Genomic DNA, 20,638 nt, shown 5'->3' with positions numbered 1-20,638 from the left:
TTACTTTCCTCCTGTTGTAATTAAAAAAAAAAGAAAAGTGCACCATAGAAATACGACTTCATCCGCAATCACCCGACAACAGAAGTAAACAAGCAAACAAACGTGTTTCGTTTAAACAGACGTGAGTTTCCAAACTTCACAAACAAGCTTTTAATACAAATCCTCCAGCTCTAATACGGGGGAAGAATCTGCAACTATTTTTCTTATTTCTCCTCTCAAATGTGCTCAGGAACAGATTTTGGTGGATAGCTTAAAAAAGACAAATGAGAAAAAGGACAAGAATAAGAGAGTAATAATAATAATGGCGACAAAAAGAAAACAAAAAGTCTAAGTAACAAAGAAGACAAATTCACATACAATAGAGATACTTACAAAAAAACTATAGAAATGTTTAAATGGGAAAATAATTTTGGCTTGTCATGCCTGTATATTTCCACATTTATTTACGCTTCTGTCTTTATATTTCAACACGAACGTATTGATTTCTGTGCATTTCTAACTTTATTTTCTTATTCCACATATTTCTGCTTTGTTGAACCATCATTCCATAGTGCATTTTTTTTTTAAATGATTTAAAATGGCTCAAATGTTTCTTTATTAAAACATATTGCAGAAAAAAAGTCCTCCTGACCACCGACTCCGATGCGTTTCCTGTCCGCTGTGGCTGGTTTGGATCGGTGTTCACAAACTGCTGACGTTTTCTGTTCCCAGTGTCAATTCATTCATTCACAAAGACTCAAGAGACCGTCGCACGTTTCTCACCTGGATCGAGCAAACAAAATACTGAAGTTAATCCTCTCCTTTGCCTCACAAACAGAGATGTATGTTTGGAATAAAAAAAAATAAAAAAATGACAATGCTAAGGCCTTGACTCAAGATTATTTAATCAGCAGCCGTTAGAAGGTACATTAAATGCCAACATCATGCAAAAAGAATAGTTGAAAACATACATATGACTGTCTGTTGTACAGAGGAAGATACAGATAGAGTTTTTTCCTTTCAACAATGTTGTTTACTGGCTCTGAAAGTGCTCCTCTGACCACAGAAGTCAATGTTCCTGCCAGGTCAGAGGGTCTTTTTAACCGTCACTCTTCTGTTTGCACACTGAAGGTCAACTGATAAATGCAGGCTTTATGTCCAAAGTTTTTCCATGAGTTGCATATTTGGTATTCCATTTTCATTCAAGTACATACATCACATGTTACAGAGCATAATGTGACCAATGACTCGCCCACAGGTCTGCACTCGTCCAAAGCATCTTCTTCAAGACACCGAACATTTCTGCTCACCCAACAGTCTCAATTCAATTTCTCACAAACCACCTGGGAGTTAAAGAAAGGCACACAGTGCCATTGTCTCTCAACTAAACATGAGAAATACCTATGGAAGTACTTCATATAATTTAGGAGTGCAACAAGATTGAAATACAGTAACTGACTGATGCTACGATGGCTGAATGACTGACTTTTAAGCACCAAATTAGTTCAAATAATATTACTACAAGAGGTCAGCTGTTCATTAAAGTTACTAATAAAATGGTAGAGTGAAAAATAAAAACTGAAACTTGTTTAGGTTTGCTATAACTTAGGAGTCTGAACATCTGCTGTTGAACTTGAGAGCACTTTGTTCTGCAGGAAGTCTGACGCGAGAGGAGCAACGACTTCAGGACTGTTCAGGTGGACGTGATGATCGCCCGGCACCGTCACCACCGTGTGCTGAAAGACAGAGTGAAGATGATGCTCAAAATAATAATGACTCAACCTGCACTCGCTTACTTTTTGCCCACTTGAGAGCAGCAGAAAGATTCTGTGAATGCAACACTGTCACATCATCTTATATAGAAGAGGTGAGTAAAATCTTGTGACATCTAGTGGCCATCTTGCAGAATGCAACCAACTGAATGCAACCCGATAACCTTCCAGGCAGGTCAGAGTGTAAATGGAAATGGATCGAAGGGCACCGGAATTGCAAATTATTTGCACCAACCCAGCAAGGACATCAGCAATTACACATTCAAACTAAACTCAAAGAGGGTTTAAAGCCTTTTATTTACTGTTGGTTAAACAGTCTTTTGCTATATTGAGCGTGATGACATCACGATGACAATACATTTTCAATATATTGTACAGCCATACTGAAAAGATTCAACTTTTTTATTCTATATTATAAACCAAGCAGTCTGTGGACGTAACAACAGAAAAACAGTTAACTGGAGGTGTTGGAATCTCTATAAACCACATTACAATTGATTCAAAAGTTAAAGGGCTAAAGTGTTAACTTATTAACTTGTTTTTGAGGTTGAGAAAAAAACAACAAAAAAAAAAAAAAAACATATTCTGCATCACCAAATCGATGCACGTTGACTCCTGAAGCAACATAATGCGCACAATTTGTCATACTATAACTTAACTCCTTTGTTTAGTGGCATCTCTGAGGCTCTAATTATTTGTAACACATAATATATATATATATATATATATATATATATACATATATACACTTTGTTGAATAGAATCAATTAAAGTGTGGCGTAATTTCCAGATTTAAATCCAAAATTCGACATGTTCGACTAAAGTAAAAGGTGAGCTATCCAAGTAAAAGAAGAACCTCTTTGAGACACAGAAAACCCTGCTGTCAGTCTCACTGCACCCACTAAGCCATTAATCTCACTTTATAGGATGTTCCTCTCATGTCCAAGTCCTGTGTTTACTCTCCTGTTTTAATACATATGGACTCCTGTGGGAAATATTGAGCTCTTTAAGCTGCTAAATGCTCCACTGTGTTGACCAGCTGGTCTCTACCTGTGTCTGCAGTAAAATCCCGATTAAGTAGGGTGTAGTGGACTTCTAGAGCTTCTTTACCGAGAGCAGCTACCTGACAAGAAAGCCGAAACTTGCTCTGGAAGCAGGGAGGGGGGCTGCGGATGGAGCTCTCCAAAGGCTGAGATGCATCTTTTATGGTGCAACAGAGTTTTTCCGAGATTCACAAAGAATAGAAATCCTGAGGTACTCTGACGCACACCCTCTGTTCCCTCTCATCAGCAGCACTTGACCAAGATGCAGTATGTAGGTCAGCGCTGAGGTTCACGGATATTAAACATTTCTGTGCTCACACCAACACGGCTGAGGCTGTCTGCCTGTTAGGCTCAATTACACACAGGCTTTGCAGCTAAAAATAGGCGAGAAGATGCAAGCACACTTACTTTGCATAAACAAACTGGAAAAGCGCACTCACATTTCTGTCCCTGTAGCCCCGAAGAAGCGCCGCCGTGAACTTCTTCTGCTCGCTTTCTGCAAACATTTTCTCAAAGCCGCTTTCTGCTCTGTAGAAACAAAGATAGCGTATATGTTTACAGTTGTGTTTGAAAGAAAGCACACACACTCTTTCAATCCTGAGGTTTCGAGCGTGAAGGACATCATCTGGTCCTAAAGCAGGTCTTACTATCAGGTAAACACGACAGAGGAAAAATGCAGAAGCACTAAGTACGTCCAAGATTCAGTAGCTCGTAGAACCACCAGCAATCACCTGAAGTAGTCGTTATCCGTATGATGTTATAAGTCTCTCGCATCATTGTGGAGGAATTTTGGCCCTTTCTCATTTGTAAAACGTCCGTTCGTTGAGGGTTTTAGATATTTGTTCGTTAACTACTCAGCGTTTCAATCAAGTTAAGGTCTGGACTTTGGGCCATTGAAATATCTTGGTTCTTTTTTCTTTTCAGCCATTGTGTTTGTAGATTTACTGCCGTGTATGGAATCCTTTCCCCCGTTGCATCACTGAGTTTCAGGCTGCAAAACAAGCCCAAACCATCATCCCTCCACCACCGTGCTTGACAGTCGGTATGAGGTGTTTGTGCCGATATGCTGTTTGGTTTTAACCAAACGTGCTGCTGTGTATTATAACCGAACATCTCCACTTTGGTCTGGTCTGTCTAAAGGACGTTGTTCCAGAAGTCTTGTAGCTGTGTAGCTGTAACTTTGCGTACCTAAGCTGTGCTGCCATGAAACAAAGCTTCCTTTCGGCAACCCTTCAAAAAAGCCTCTTGAAGCAGTAGCAATTAGTTTTTCACACACTACTTTTGCATTTTTGCTAAGATTCTGTTCAATAAAGGACAGGGTGCAATATGTCGTGCATTGTAGTTTATCAAATGTTTTATTTCACCAATTCTAAGACGAAAGGAACATTATAATGTGCAACATTTCAATGGATAAATGCTTCACCAAGGACTGGGGAGAGTTTACGTGGCGATATGCAAAACCTTATTTTCCAAGACTAATGTGGTGCATTCCTGAACCTTATGAGTAATACGGAAATATGGGGAACATCTTACAGAATAACCATGACGGAGGCTCGTATCCTCGACTGCAGCTCCAGACTCTGCTCCAAGCTGATGCGCGCTATATTTTTCTGAAAACAAACAAACATTTCACGAGCTGCACGGTACTCCTGTGGGAGAAAAGCTACAGCTTAACATCAACCTACCAGATTAATCCGAAAGTCTCGGGAGAACGCAACCCCTGCGAGAGGAAAAATCTGTTACACCTTCAGCACACGAGACGAACACAGAGAAGACGCAGATAAACACGTACCTCCTTCCACTTGAACTAAACCCCGCTCTAGAAGAATTTTTGCGGACTGTTCAGACAAACTCCGGTTTCCTGCCAACAGCCTGAGGGTTGCCCAAAAAAAAAAAAAAGTTACTGCACGAGCAAATGCGCAGCCGTCTTTGAAAGCAGCCGGAACGGGATGGCGTGTTACCTCTCAACAGCCTTCTCGTAAGTGTAAACTTTCTTCTTGTCTTCCATCTTTTTTTCAAAATGAATCATCTCATCCAAACCCTGCCGTAACACTCTGGGCATTTCTTTCTGCAGGAGAGAGACACAAACCATGAGGACAGGAAGTCAACAGACAAGAGTGGACCCTACACACACACACACACACACACACACACACACACACACACAACTGCTCTCTCTGTGCGGATATTAAAAAGCACAATGCAGGAACATAATGGGAATCGTTAGGATTGGCCCACGGGACAAAACTGCACCAGATTCAATTTCCCTGGTGACTGAGAGCATTTCTTAACTGTAATGTCTTTCAAAATGTCGAATAACCAACATATTTTCCCATCTTTGCACAATGTAAAATTCATGAGACTTGGTAATGAAGCCCCTTCGGCGCATATCAAACTAATATTAGCTGGAGGTCACTAAAGCAGCCGTTTGAGCGCTCAGCGGAAAAAAAAAAGGCAATAATAACTAAAAGTGTATGCATTCTGAAGCTGAACAGCGACTTTTCACTGCAGCTACAGCTACTAAGAGATAAAAGAAAAAGGCAATCATATTAGACCTGAAGAGAAGCCAGTTTACTGTCCACCCCTCTTGAGACCGACCGTCTTTCTTCCAGCTCATCCTTGCTCTTTCTTATTAGGAAGCAGACACCGTCACAGAGTGCTGTCGGTTACAGCTCAAATACTGATGTTAAATGTGCCATAATGCGGCCTCCTTAGAGCTAACTCCGACAATACATTTTATATTAAAGAAAAATGGGAAAAGGAAAGTGGGATACAGCTCTCAGCTGAGAATTGGGAAAGTCTTTCTATTCTGCAGTGGGAGACCACATGTTCTAATTCTTGGCGAGAATTCAGTTGGAAAAATCTGTCCAGATTCTTTATTACCCCCCTTACAACAGCGTAAACAAATACCTAATGTAAGATGCTGAAGAGCTTATGGACTCATTGAGATCAACCATTTTCATGTTTTCTGGGAATGCCCTGTCCTAGCAGCATATTGGCAAAAAATGTTTCTAGGAAACATTGAATTTGATGACTGGGACCACAATGATAAAAGACTACTACTGATGCTTTCAGTTGCAAGTAAAAAGGCTATTACTAGAAGATGGTTGAAACCAGATCCTCCTAAACTAACTGACTGGTTAGATGTCATTCATGATATATATGTGATGGAAAAAATGACACTCACTAAGAATCCAGATTGAAAAATTCTCTAGAATTCGGACCAAGTGGACTGAGTATATTGCATGTATAAGAGAGGATTTTTGTTAGCTGAAGGCGTTATTTTGTTTTATCCTCTGTCTTTTTTATTTCTCTCTCATATTATACTAACATTTTCTAGATGTACCTATTGAAATGGAATGTAAAGTGTAAGCTCCCCATGCTCATGTTCTTTATCTTTCTCTTTTTTCTTATTTTATTTGTTTATTTATTTTTCATTATATAAAAATGTATATATCCATAGGCCATAAGCTGAAGATTGATTGAAGTAATGTATACATTTATTTGCCTCAATAAAAAAAATAATGGCAAAAAAAACATAAAATGTGCCATAAGTGGGATCCTACTTGTGCTGATCACAATTTCCACAAAAGAAAACAGGAAATCAAACAATGCCTGGACAGACGTAACAAATTCCAAACATGAGGGAAGGGCTCATGAAACCGTTTGCCGTCCTCGGTGTAAATTAGATATTTTCTACATCATTACCGAGAAAAAGAAAAGCAATTTTCTCCACCCTTTTTTAAAAAAACGACTGCAGTTTCTGGTGTAAAAACCGTAGGATCTGCAGAAGGTAAGTGGTAAGAACAGCGACATCATCTTCATCCACATGTTAGTGTGACTGTTTCAGATCAATCTTTTACACAAATTACATTTGGAAAAACAACTGACTGCAGAGTGGTTCCAATTCATTCCTATCATAGTTCAGCTACTTGGATATTTGTTTTTGCGCGTGTTTGCTAAAGGTTCCACTCCTAGTCTGCTTCTGACTGCTCAACAGAGTGGTGCTGTGTGCCCCCACAACCCCCCAAAAAAGGAAGGAAGTACAGTGACTCAACAGGTTCTTCTTTCTGGGTTAAACCCTGTAGCTTGGAAAGCTTCCTTTAAGAAAGCACGTGCATTAGATTACATTAAGCTCTTAGTGAATTACAGTTCTCTCAGTGGAAACGGCCTGTTTTTCTTTAATTCCCTTTCATTTTTTTAATCTAATGTATTAATCGCGGTTTCTCTTTTAGCTGCATTTCAATGTAATCATTATATTCAGGGGAGGGGAGCGGCTGGGTTCGGTTTCAGCAGGTGACTTATGGCGCTTTTCCACTAGCTCGCTTCGGCGCGCAATTGCGTGTTTCCACTAGCACGCGGTACCTGCAGCCGGGTAGATTTTCCGTACCACCTCAGCCCTGGTTCCAAGCGGGCCGAAGCGTTACTAAAACGTGACGTCAGCCGACTGCCTTCCACTGATTGGGCGATGAGTGTCGTCACTTTTCAACACTGTTTTGTCTGGCGGCCAGGAGTCTTCTCTGGCTCTCTTCTCTGGCCTTCTGTGCGACAAAAAGCCACAGGGTGAGCAGCAACACGAGCGCCTCCATGTCCTCCATGCTATCCTCCTCGTATGTTGTTGTTGTTGTTGTTGTTGTTGTTGTTCTGGTCGCGCAGCCGTGTTACGACGACCCCGCCCACGTCGAGGAGGCACGAAGTATAAACCGCTTATAGTGGTCATGGATATAGTAATCAACCGCTTATATAGATCAAAAGGCTTGGGACAGAATCATTTCTATACAAATGCTGTTTAAATAATTTGTTTATAGTAATCAAGAAATCCGCTTATAATGTTCATTTTTGGCCATTTTATGAATGTAAACATGTGCAAAAATTATTTTAAAACTACGTGTAGCTATTTTATTTTTTACTCCCTTGATTCCTTTCTGGACGTCTGCTTCTGCCTCGCTAGCTAACGTAACGAGTTGACACCGGGCAGCAAGCGCGCGAATCATGGCTGGAAAAAGGAAGTCATTTTCTCTGAATGAAAAACGTAGTCTCCTCGAGGCGTATGACAAATTACCAAAAACGAGCCAACGAGATGCTGCGGCGAAGCTTGGCATTCCTCAGGTGCTTTTCCCGGGCGCCGTCATTAGCATTCATGACTGTCTCTCGTTGCTTAATTAGACTACACAAGGTAGCCTGAGGAATGCCAAGCTTCGCCGCAGCATCTCGGCTTGCTGCCTGGTGTCAACTCGTTACGTTAGCTAGCGAGGCAGAAGCAGACGTCCAGAAAGGAATCAAGGGAGTAAAAAATAAAATAGCAAAAAAAATAAAATAATACAAATTCGGTTTTAGTAATCAACCGCTTATAGCGTTCAAATTGGCTCTGGACCAACGTGATCACTATAAGCGGTTTCCACTGTACTCGGTTGTAAATGGAAACACAACCAAACCGAGCCGTATCGAGCTAGTGGAAATGCGCCATAAGAGGCAGTGGGATTGGCTGCTAAATCAGGGAAATGTAGCGTCATGTGGAGGAAAAAGTACCGGATCTGTAGGTAAGAATCCATAGGAGTCCAGCAGTATGAGGGCGTCCACCATCTCGGGATACAAAGCGCTGAACTGTGGAAAACACCATGTGGACGATGATGCCACCAAATGCAACACCATTATTTCAACTTTATGTTCGTTGTTAATATAGTAAAACCACTTACCATTCCAGCGATGTTGCCACCTGAAATGAAAGGAGCAAAATGAATAAACGACACCGAAGGCATTCCAAAGCTCTGATTCTTGTCTGCAGCTGCACTCACCCATGCTGTGGCCTATGATGGAGAACCTGCTCCACTGCAGAGCTGCGGGAGTAATTTCACACATCATCAACCCGGTTCAGTATCTCATCACAAAACACTGAGACCATTTCTTTTTTTTTTTGAGTTGAAAGGAACCGTCGCTGCTTTCAGCTGTTGTAAAGAGGCTCTGGAGCTAATGGCCCTGTCACACTGTTGCATATGGCACTAGCGTATGAAAATTATCACTCATACGCTGGTATACGCTGACATACGCCAGGGGAACGTTAGGCATAGGTTGTATACGTTTCAAGCACGCTGGCATACGCTGGCATACGCTGAGGCAGAAATAAATTTTTGAACATGCTCAAAACTTTTGTGCGTATGGTTAATACGCTAAGCATACGCTAAGCATACGCTGAATACGCTAGAGGTACGATATAGGTACGTTACTGATAGGTCGAGAACGCTGGACATAAACTGCCATATGTTGGCATGAAGGTGTACCGTACAGCTAGCGTATTTATAGCCTCCGCCCGTCTGCCGCCTCCATCTCCGCCAGACGGGCGGAGATGGAGGCGGCAGGCAACTGACGATTCACGGAAGCGCTCAGGAGGAGGAGTTGGGGATCTTGATCGCTCAGAAGCATGTAACTCATCAGCCGCAGGTGCATCAGGCATTTCAGCAGGTTTGGGTGAGAATGATTCTTGTGTTTTTTTGCCTTTTCCTCGGCCCAGGGCCGGGCAAACGACGATTGCTTCTTGGGAGGCATGATCGAGATGAATGTCTCGAGAGATGTTGATAGCGCGTCGTCTACTGCAATAATGGAGCAATGTGGAAAGGCTGCTGAGTTAATGGCGTTGCCCCTGGCAACCAATAGCGTCTTCTGCCAACATGGCCGACCGGAGTCACGTGACTCCTCATTCTCAATAGGCGCGTTGAAACGTACGCTGGGCATGCGCAGTTCATATGCTACTCATACGCTAGTCATTCTTTATTTTCAAGGACTTTGCGTGCGTATGATTAATTTTCATACGCAACTCATACGCTTCTCTCATACGCAACAGTGTGACAGGGCCTTAAGATATTCATGGGTTTATGTGTCGTGTGTTATCAAATGTGATCAGAACCGCACGGGGCAGCTTTCCGTATGGTCTCGCGGTCTCGTTCAGACTGTTATGATCCTGGCTGTCACACAGCAATGAGTAATGTGTGTAACACTAACTGCATGAATGAGGAAGACTTCCGCTCAGATGTCAGAGGACTTACACAAACGCTGAAAACACAGCTACATTATAAGATAAGGGGCTCATGGACTTTTCTGCACACAAACTTAGCTAAGCCGTTTTTTTAAGCGAAGATGACACAGCGCCACGCTCGAACACGCTAACGCCTCTGCCGCCATCTACAGACCAGAGACACGAATTTCTCAGAAGCTACTTACGTTGGAAGCCTGAAAGTATTCGGCTGTTTACAAATGATGCAAAACCTTTCATACGAGCGTAACGCTCATATTTGGTGGCCGATTGTCGCATTGCAGCCGAGTCGCAAGCACTGCATTTAAAACCCCACCAGTCTGAGAATTGAGTTGCCAGCGTTACCATGGGAACTGCAATACCCACATACACAGTGTGAGCTCTCGTAAGATCAACTACACTTTCTTAGCTCATTTCAACATGAACAGTGATGGACTCTGAATCAGGGGGATCCAAGAGACCCTCTTAAAGAAGTTTTCTCAAGATGCTCAACTTAAACAGAAGTTTGTGAAGTGTAAAAAAAAAAAAAAAAAAAAAAAAAAAAAATCTGTCACTCTGTCCAACATGTACGAGCTCCCGCGTTTAGGCTACCTTTAATCTGCGTTTAGACGAGCGTTTTAGGGTGAAAATCTGCGTGCATACGGAAACGCAAAAGTGTGTGACGTTTCATATTTATCGATGCAGTAAACACCCACAGCTGTCTAGGTGGCCTGCTCTCTCTATGAACTTCAAGAATTTCGAGAACGTAGTTCATATTTTTGGTCTGTTCTTTACTAGTCTCGCTCATCATTGCTGTTATCTGATGAAATGACGCTTGAAAGTCAATTACCGCGCCTAAGGCGAGTTGAAAGTCCGCAGGGACGGACATGTTGATAGCCTACTGATGTGTTTCCCACGGTTTTCTGGCGCTTTATTATGCTTGTCACGTCATTTCTATGTGACGAGTAAACGCAGTTTTGCGTTTTTCATCCTTTACACGGTGGAGCGTTTTCAAGAATTCTACTCTGGAGGGCAGTTTCACTTTTTTGCGTTTTCATGCCCCCAAAACGCTGTTACCATCTAAACGATATAGTGCATCCGCAAAAAGGTTTTGCGTTTTTAACCCCTTTTCGTTTCCGTGTAAAGTGCCCCTAGTTTCACTGGAAATATTGAAACCGGCCTCTTGGGCATACGCTTTGTGTTTGCTTTGATCTAGTGGCTCAAAGTGTCCTGCGACTTCTCACACACCGTCAACGACTCTGCGCACATCCATCACGTATGAAGGAAAGGCGTACAAAACTCCAGCCGGCCGATGCGATGAGAGACCGTGACCCGCCAGGTCCACCGCCACATATCTGCATTCTGATGGGAGGGACGAAGAGAAACCGAGTCAACATTCCTCCACTTATATACAAATACGTGTAATCACACTTGAAATTTCTTTACGTTGAATTTGAGCGGGCTGGCTTCAGTCGAAGGGACAGAGCATGAATGTTCGTCACAGAGACCCCACAGATCTTAGTAAATGGCGTTAGATTCAATTCAGGTAAAATTTGATTAAAAAAGAAAAATGCTGAAATGGGGGCTCGGTTTTTACTTTTTAGTTTGAGGCAAAACATAAAATTTCTGTGAAAATATGGGGAGCAAAGCAAGGTTTTACATGAGCAGTGTGAGATCAAATGTGTTTTCTGGTACCTTTTGGTAGAAGGGGAAGGAGGGTGTCGAATGTACCGCAGTTGTCAGCCCAGCCGTGCAGGCACAGAACCGGGTGACCGTGATCAGGACCCCAGGCTTTACCCCTGATCTTTCCCCATGGCACCGGCACAGAGAGGTCTGAAACTGGAGGAAAGAAACGTTTTACAGACCATCAACAATTCTGATCACCGACTTGCACATTTCAGCCCGTCAAAGTACAGGATTTGCTTTTTTTGCTCTGCTGTCGGTGACTGAGACAAAGTGAAACTATTAATGAAAGTTCATTAGTTTAACCATACCTCGTACATTTCAAAAGCGATAATAACCCAGAATTTTTTGACTAAACACAATATGGCGTATTTCACGTGACCATTTCCCTATTTTCATTTCCTGTTTTTCTTTAACTTCCCCTTCCTCTCAGTCATAATATTATTTTATTATTATTTTTTTTTTTAATAAACTTTATTTATTTTCACAATATCACAGTAACAGTAGTCATGAAAGAAATAGCGTACAGTAATGAACAAAGGACATAAAATGAAAAAAGAACATAGTTAAAAAATACAACGATAGAAAACTGTTAGAACAGAAGAGAGAAAAAATAAATAAAAAATTACACAAGTAAATGCGAGTTACAAAAATAAGTTATAGTCTTTTCAAATACTTATTGTTTTTATAGCCTTTTTGTTAATTGAATTCGAGATTGAGTCAAGATACAATTTTACATCTATTACAAAGAGGTCAAAAAGTGGTTTCCTGTGCATTATTTTACTTTTATGAATATGAAATTTAGCAAGCAACAGTATTAGACTGATAAGGTATGTGGGAGAGGAATCTTTCGCCTTGAAATCTGTGATACCAAACAAAAGATTTTCAAAGAAAAGAAGGAAATCTGGTTGGATATAGTTGGATATCAGAGCAACAATGTCTTTCCAGAACTTCTTCGAGCATGTACAGTTCCAAAACAGATGAACAGATGTTTCTGGGTAACCTCTCAGTCATAATAAGACTTCTGTGGCACAGAGCTGTGACACATCGATCTGGAGCTCCTTCCCAGCCCACGGCACATTTCAGAGGACTTTCTGGGATCCGTGGCTCAACGGGACAAAGCTGTTTGGGCAACAAAAGGCCAACGCAATCTTAAACGAGAGGTTTTAATGCTGTGGTTGTTCCCTCTACGTGTTTTGTTTGTATTACTTGTGTGCCTACTGCCTACTGCATTGGTTGAGATTGTACCAACAGAAATGTTCATTTTTATAGGCTAGTATTCAATGAACAAATGCATTATTCACAGTAAATGATGCTTTTACTGAGGAAAACGTTTCAAAACGTGAAAATCACAAGTACATGAATTTCACATCAAACAAGTGTCACAAAAACTATCTATAAAAAAAATGAATGGATGGATGAATGAATGTATGAAGAATTCAGTCTCTTCACTCACATCTCATCCCATTAGGCTAATACAGTACGTGACCAGTTAGTAAAATTATAGTTTTATAGCCTACCTTCCTATTTCTCATTTCACATACCTTTATTTTCCATACTTATTAAGACTTTCAAGACTTGTGCAAGTACCCTGTTAAAAGTTTTTCTTCATATGTGACCTTAAAAGCGACTTTAATCATTAATAAAGGACACTTTGAATAGAATTATTTCCCGCATGTCCCTCCTGTGACTCGGCAAGTTTTAAAGCGAACGAACACTTGACTTGATTGTGGTTACCTGCTTGTTTCACTGAACTGGATGCCATGTGTCTGACGCCTTTCAAAACTTGTTGCATCTCGGGGAACACATCTGCTGAAAACCGGATACACTCAAAACCTTATGAAACAAAAGCAAATTTTGGGAAAAACTTCGAGAAAGACAACTTTTAAAGCCTTTTTTAAAGTCCGCTGATGCTTTCCGGGTGTTGAAAACCACGTGAGGTCAGTTGAATCTGCTATTGGATAGAGTTCCATGTGACACTGTGGTCTGGGCCAATCAGCGTTTAGAAGAGGAGGGGCTTACCTTTCACCCAGTGTGATGTTACCACCGTAACCAGCAGAGGGCACGTGCAGCACCTGCTCAGGATCCAGCAACTTTTACCTGCACAGATGTGTCAAACGGAAGCCCAGTAAAGATGATGATGTCATATCACAGCAAACTTTTGCATGAAAACGAATTGATGAAGATTAAAATGGAGGTTTCCATCCTCTTTGGCTTCTCACGTCTTACAAAAATGCGCGAGGGTTGACATCACATATGTCCATAATGTAACAGCCCCAGCAAAAAAATTTCTGAATGATTCTCGATTAATGCTCAAATGATCCAAAATTCAATATGATAGAAAGAGCTCAGCAGCTTGGAACTGATTTATGAATCGGAACATAATTGGTACCAGAATGACTTAGATTCAGTTTGTTCTCTTTACAATCAGTGACCCTTGGACTTCAGATGATTCTTAGAAAAGAGGTCTGCGTTGGGTCAGAAGGAAAGTTCAGGCAGTGTAAAGCAAAACCTGACCTTGAGAAGAGCTTGATAATGAGAATCAGAATACTTGAAAACTCATTCAAAACCATGCAACATAATATAATTGGTCTTTTCTTTTATATTTAGTAGAAATGCGTGCCTTCATTTTATGGCTTTATCGATATATTTTTTTAATCCTCTTAAGATCAGAACAATAATTCAGTGAATATTTGTATAAGTTACAAAAATAAATAAGGAAACTGTGTCCAAAAGAAAACTACCAGAACCGAATGAACTTTTTTTTAAAAACAATACAATAACAATCTGTGGATAGCTATCGGATAACTAGAGACGATCATAAATGGGACTTCAAGATAAACTTACATTTCTAAGTTTAGTTTATGTTTAAGTATCATTTTAGTGGAAAATGCAACAACATATGTCATTCAAAGCTTCGCTTATAATAATAATAATAATATTAAATTTATTTATATAGCACCTTTCATACATAAAATGTAGCTCAAAGTCCTTTGCAAATAAGATCAATATACAAAGTAAATAAAGTAAAACAACCACAAGAACAACAAAACAGAGCACAATAGAACATGTTGGGGGGGGACAGAGCGAGGAGGAAACAGACACAAACCAAAGACAAAGCAGAAAAATTTATTTACCAATAAAATAGAGAAACAACAAATGCAATATACAAATAGTAATAATAATAATAATAGAATCCATAAAACTGGTAGAAGGCGAGGGTGTATAGATGTGTTTTTAGTTGCTTTTTAAAGTTTGTAATATCTGTTGACTGACGAATGTACACTGGTAGAAAGTTCCAGATTTTTGGTGCATAAAAACAGAAAGCAGCTTCACCCGTCTTTTTATATTTCATCCTAGGAACACTTAATAAAGTAGCACCTGATGCTCTCAGAGCTCGACCCGGAACATGGCTTATTCTGGTTAGCAATATTGCAGCTGCTTAGGCTGGAAATGGCCATGCAAGGCCTCACAGATTACAATCACTTACAGGGGGAACTTCCAGCAACCATCCCTCATCAGCTGTAGAGCAGACTTTTTCTAATAGAGTTCATCCTGGGACCAAAAGTGAAATACCTGCGTGAGACTGGAGCAGAAGTTGCACCGCTGAACTTGCTCGTACGCTGAACAGCTACAGGGCAATAAGTAACTCAAGCATCCCCTGAATATCAAACAAACCATGTGTGTCAGACAAACTAATTCATGATTTCTGATGATGCATCGTGACAGCATATTTTACATGCATGGTTAATGATCCGATTGCTGCTGGTTTATACTAAACATCTAAGCTGCTGGTGTATTACTGGTGTATTTACCTCCCGCGAGTGTGTGTGTGTGTGTGTGTGTGTGTGCATTTTTATGGGATAGGATAAGTACATTAATAAAATGTTTGGCCTTGGGCACAGAAAGTTTAAGGGTTCTGCAGCTCAGCCATTCAACAGCTTCAACCTCCAGACTTACTTTAGGGTGGAATCAACAGCTCTCTAAACACATTTCATTGCATCGCCTGCCTCTACACACACACACACACACGCACACACACACACACACACACACACACACACACACACACACACACACACCTATGAGCATTTTTCTTTCTTTGAATATATTTTCTGATGATTTCATAAATGCAGTGGATCATGTTTAAGCAGGGCATGACAAGAAAATGAGAAGATTTCCCAGGTAATCACTTCACGACCCCCTCACAGTCATCGTTTGCTCTGAATCAGAGGTGTCCAGATTAAACATGGAACATTTTAAGAGACGTGCAGTGAGAGAGGTGCACTGATGGGAGTGTTTGGTGGCGGGACAGAGGGAGGGAGTATAAAAGGTCAGCTTTGAGAGGGAAAGCCAGGCCAAGAAGAATTAAGTGATAATCACACAGGATATTTCATAGCACCATCCAGGTAGGTGATGCCTTCTTTTGTTTGTTTTTATCACTGAATCTTCGATAGAAAATCAGCTGATTTAGGCTAGATCGGCAAATAATGAAACATATTTTGTTTGGAAAGAATGGACAGTAAAAAACAAATCCCATGACTGAGGAGAAGTTTATTTAAAAAAAAAAGAAAACATTATAAAGAACTGCTAATAGATAAGAAATACTCCTCTCTGATTTTATTTGATTAGCATTCAAGGTGAATAGGAAACGTCCTTGTGACATAAGGTGCTTTAAAATACCAACTTTGCTGAATTAAAATAAGCAATTTTCCGCTCTTAAGAAACTGACGTTTACAGAGCAGAAATTAAAGATAACAGGTAACGGTCCTTGAAGATAAAAACTCCTGTATTCAAAAGAAAAACCTTTTTCGATTTACATGCTTTTTGCAGCCCTGAAGCAGCTTCAAGAGCAAACCAGCCGTTCATTTGATTTCACTTAGAATAAATTATACAGGGCTGTACTAAGATTACATTACAGACACACTGAGGGCAAACGAGGTAACTATGCCTGTTAATGAGGTGCCCTTGAATCAAGTGGCTCTTGGCCTGGGGCCATCAAATCAAACAGGAGAAATGCAACGCCACACATCTAGATAACACTTTCTGTGTAACTCTCAGCAGCGTAATAAAGTAAGGAGATTCTATTTTTTGTCCTCTTTCCAGAAGTTTAATCCTAAATGTTTTTTTTATCCACTTCTTTCTCATCAGACTCTGTCTCCCGAGATCATGGCCGACTATGAGATGGTTTTGAAGCACTGGGGTCCAGTGGAAGCAGATTTCACCGCCCACGGGAACATGGTTCTGACCCGGTCAGTGGCTCTGGCAAAGCAAGGTTACTCTCGTTGCTGTGGGTCAGATTGTTTGCAGAGAATCGATTAGTGTTTCAAAACTAGAAAGGTTTCTCCCAGGCAACTTGAGATGATTTTAATCGTGAACTTTCTTTTTTAAAATGTGCGCCTGTAAATGGTTTAAGTTGACTCAGTGACCCACTCGTACAATTCAGTCTGTCTGTTCTGTAAACATGAGCGGGAACACCATCAGCATCACGAAAAAGGGAATTCCAAATGAATTTACACATTCCTGACAAAGTCAAGAAACACTTTAACTCATGAAGGTGTGGACAGCCTGACAAATCTGTGCAGGTGCAGGCTAAAGCGGCCGCTGAGTGTATTTTTCTGTGGGTTCTAAATCCCAACATCAAAACCTAATGAAATGCTCCAAAATGGCCAAAAACCAGTGTTGTACAAAGTACTGAAATCTCACACTCAAGTAAAAGTATAGGTTCCCCTCCAGAATATGACTTTGGTAAAAGTCCAAGTCACTGACTGAAATGTTACTTGAGTTAAAGTCTTAAAGTATCCGAAACGTCTTCTACTTAAGTATGAGAATTACTGTAAAAATAGATGTACTTAAGTAATATAATGAAAAGTATAAGTAAAAAGTAAACAAGGCAAATGCAGTTTGAATGACATTTTTTATATTTTGGTAAACTTTGAAGGTCAAATACACTTAAAATCTACACACAACCAAGTGCAGGCAAAATTTAGACCAGGTTTAGACAGAAAATACAAACTTTGTGAACCTTTAAGTTTTTCTTCTTCAAGTAAGGTCAGTGCTGAAAATGAGGCGTACATTACACCATTAAGAAAAAAATTAAACAAAAGAGGCTGCTACTGTTATTGCCATCATTATAAACAAAATTTAAGGAAAAAAATAGGAGAAAACTGCAGCTTATCTGGCATCTGAAGAGGAAGACCTTTTTTTGTAAAACTACCTTAAAACCTAAAAAAGGGGAGTTTCTGTAAGATAGAATTTCCACGTCTTTGGGCAGGCATAACATGCATGGGGTCAAAACACTGTTGCATTTTTTTCTCTCTCTCTTTTTTTTTGTAACGAGTAACTAAACCGAACAATGAAAATGTATTGGAGTAAAAGTATGCAATTAAGTTCGGAAGTATAGTGAAGTAAAAGTGAAAGTTGTCAAAACATTTTAAACTCGAGGAAAGTACAAAGTATTCCAAAATATACTTAAGTACAGTAGTGAAGTATTTTTACTTCGTTACTATACAACACTGCCAAAAACACATCGTCTGTGCAGCGGTTTTGATCCCGGTGGTGTATTACCGTGTGCTCACCCCCCCCTCCCTCCACAGTCTATTCACAGAGCACCCAGACACCCAGAAGCTTTTCCCCAAGTTTGTCGGCATTGCCCAGGGAGACATGGCCGGCAATGAGGCCATTTCTGCCCACGGTGCCACTGTGCTGAAGAAGCTTGGCGAGCTGCTGAAGGCCAAAGGCAACCACGGTGCCATCCTCAAACCGCTGGCCACCACCCATGCAACTAAGCATAAGATCCCCCTCAATAACTTCAAGGTGAGGCTGGTGGACGCGTGGGCTCATTTCATTCCTTATTCTTACCCTCAGATTGCTCTGTGACCTTCACATGGAGTGAACCCAGCATCCATCCTTTTTTTCTGGGTTTTCTCCCCTTCAGCTGATCGGTGAGGTGATCGGTAAAGTCATGGCGGAGAAGGCAGGACTCGATGCTGCCGGGCAGCAGGCCCTGAATAACGTGATGGCTGTTGTGATGGCAGACATCGACGTCACCTACAAAGAGCATAAATTCTCCGGCTGAAGACCGAGCTCACTGGGCTTTAAAGAAAAGAAAATCTACTTGCAAGTGCCTTTTACTTTTATAATGATAGCAAGCTCCTCTGTATCCTATATGTTTAGTAATCAGAGTGCAGATTTTGGTAACGTCACTCATAAAGAACCTTATAAGCTTCATAAAACTTGGTTCATGAAACTCGACTGCATTAAATCGTATAGATTTTCAAGTTTCAGTGGATTTTTGAGAAACAGGTTTAATCTGCTGGAAGTGATCACTCCATTTTGCCAATAAACCTCTGTTGCTCTTCTCTGCTCATTCCTTTTGTCGTCCCAATGTTTCACTTGCTGACACACCGATGCATCGCTCAGACTGGAGTTCTAAATCAGTATTAGTGTTGGTGCTTCCGTTATTTTTAAAACACAAGCTCATCTCTCTGCTACTAGTCTGAGAGTCCATCAGCTCAGAGGGATCGAGTGCCCACAGCTGTGTCACCAAAGACCCTCCCGCGTTGCTCAGTCCTGATGTGGAATTATCAGGGCCCTTATCATTCCCTCCGCATCCTGTGAGCGTCCAGCCCTCTAACTTCAACAAAACAAAATGTTCCTCCCTAACCCATCTCTTTAATTCAAACCGGGATTCTTCTGCTCTCAGTGAATTATGAATCTACTCAGCACGAGGTTCGTCTTTACTTGTAACTCCCTCGAGGTCACATGAGTTTCTTAGCTACGAGCGGGTGGTTTTTCCCTTTTGTTTTTCCCTCACATGTCATTAACAGAATATTAGAGCTCCCGAGCAGGTTAAAGGATTCAGCGTGTCACAAAAAACACTTTCAGGATTTGAAAAGTTTAACTCAGAATCAGATTAGAGGGGAACTGATAATCAGACTAAACTGCATCGCTTTCTAATTTGATTGTCCTTATATTCATTTTACTCAGTAACTGATTAAACATACAGTACACTCCAGGGTTTGGGTGCAAAAAATGCATCTCAATCCCAGCTCACACCATGAGGGAGATTTGCTTATGTGTTTCCGCACAGAACCTTCATCAGAGCATCAAAGATGGTTGAATAATTAAGTAGTTGTTATCTCATTGCAACAGGGGAAGTTGCTTCACGTGGTGTTTTTCTTTTTAAACCTTTATTTAACTGAACAATTTGGCGGTACATTTCTGACAAATTTACATGAAATCTGAAAGCCAATTACCAGAAGAAAACCAACACATCGACCTTAATTATCAGAATCAGAATTACTTTATTAATCCCTCGCAGGAAATTCCTTTGTTGCAGTGCTCTCATTACAGAAAAAAGAAAAGATAAATAAAATAAAAAATATAAAATAAAAAAAAATCTCAATATGTACAAAAATACAATAAACAGTCTTTACAATGCTACTCAGTAGCTAATTATTATAGTTATTGCACATGGTGAAGTCATGTCAGACACTGAAATTGTCTGACTCTCCCAAAAAGACCAGGAGAAACTCTTCCATGCATTCATCTCCAGTAGACTCGATTACTGTAACGCTCTTAATTAGCCAGGAGACTAAAAATCATCTTCATCATGAAAGCTTAATTTATATATACAACACAGGACTCTGACAGGAGAGGTCGTCTCAGATGGAAGTGTTGCTGAACCGATTCTCACGGGAGGAAATGAAGCCAAACCCGGGATGAGCTACAGCAAATGTTAAGCTCAAGCGTAGACAATAAGGAGAGCTGTCTGTACAGTGAGCACCAACGTAAAAAATGTCGTTTTGTAGGGGAAGGCAGATGCACTCTGGTCACACTTTTTTTTGTTGTCCTTGGATGCGTTAATCAAGCACCCTCATCGCATTTCCACAACCGCATTTGTGTGAATAAGGGGAAAAACTTGATCATTTCCTCTGGCCGCAGCGGTCAAGTGTTTCTGTCTAAGAGGACAGACGTACAGTTTGTGACAGAGCCAAGAGAGTGCAAGATATCAGCGTTATCACTGACATTCCTCACTCCCGATGACTGCTTGCTGTCCTTCCAGTTCCTCACTGGATGCCAAAACATTGTTCGGTTAAGTTGTCTGACAGATATATGCCGTGATGATAACCTTTTATTATCGTGTGTGTGTG

The 20,638-nt window shown here is 40.7% G+C and overlaps 2 protein-coding genes across 2 annotated transcripts; one reads left to right on the top strand and one right to left on the bottom strand.

Annotated features, from left to right (window-relative positions):
* Positions 1–1,328: 1,328 nt before the first annotated feature.
* serhl (serine hydrolase like) lies at positions 1,329–13,418 on the bottom strand. Its single transcript, XM_075462708.1, has 12 exons — positions 13,221–13,418; positions 11,496–11,639; positions 11,049–11,162; positions 8,590–8,631; positions 8,491–8,510; positions 8,324–8,398; positions 4,756–4,862; positions 4,587–4,666; positions 4,480–4,514; positions 4,328–4,404; positions 3,235–3,322; positions 1,329–1,715 (listed from the first exon to the last, which is right to left on the bottom strand). The coding sequence occupies exons 1-12, from the start codon at positions 13,276–13,278 to the stop codon at positions 1,578–1,580; spliced, it is 978 nt and encodes a 325-aa protein (XP_075318823.1). The 5' UTR covers positions 13,279–13,418; the 3' UTR covers positions 1,329–1,577.
* A 2,363-nt stretch (positions 13,419–15,781) lies between these two features.
* mb (myoglobin) lies at positions 15,782–18,852 on the top strand. The gene is made up of 4 exons (XM_075462707.1): positions 15,782–15,892; positions 16,635–16,735; positions 18,080–18,299; positions 18,421–18,852. Exons 2-4 carry the CDS (start codon positions 16,653–16,655, stop codon positions 18,559–18,561), a joined length of 444 nt encoding a protein of 147 aa, XP_075318822.1. The 5' UTR covers positions 15,782–15,892; positions 16,635–16,652; the 3' UTR covers positions 18,562–18,852.
* The last annotated feature ends 1,786 nt before the right edge of the window (positions 18,853–20,638 follow it).

This window comes from Odontesthes bonariensis, chromosome 4 (assembly GCF_027942865.1).
Source record: "Odontesthes bonariensis isolate fOdoBon6 chromosome 4, fOdoBon6.hap1, whole genome shotgun sequence".
NCBI classification, from domain to species: Eukaryota; Metazoa; Chordata; class Actinopteri; order Atheriniformes; family Atherinopsidae; genus Odontesthes; species Odontesthes bonariensis.
This window is presented reverse-complemented; position numbering and strand designations above follow the sequence as displayed.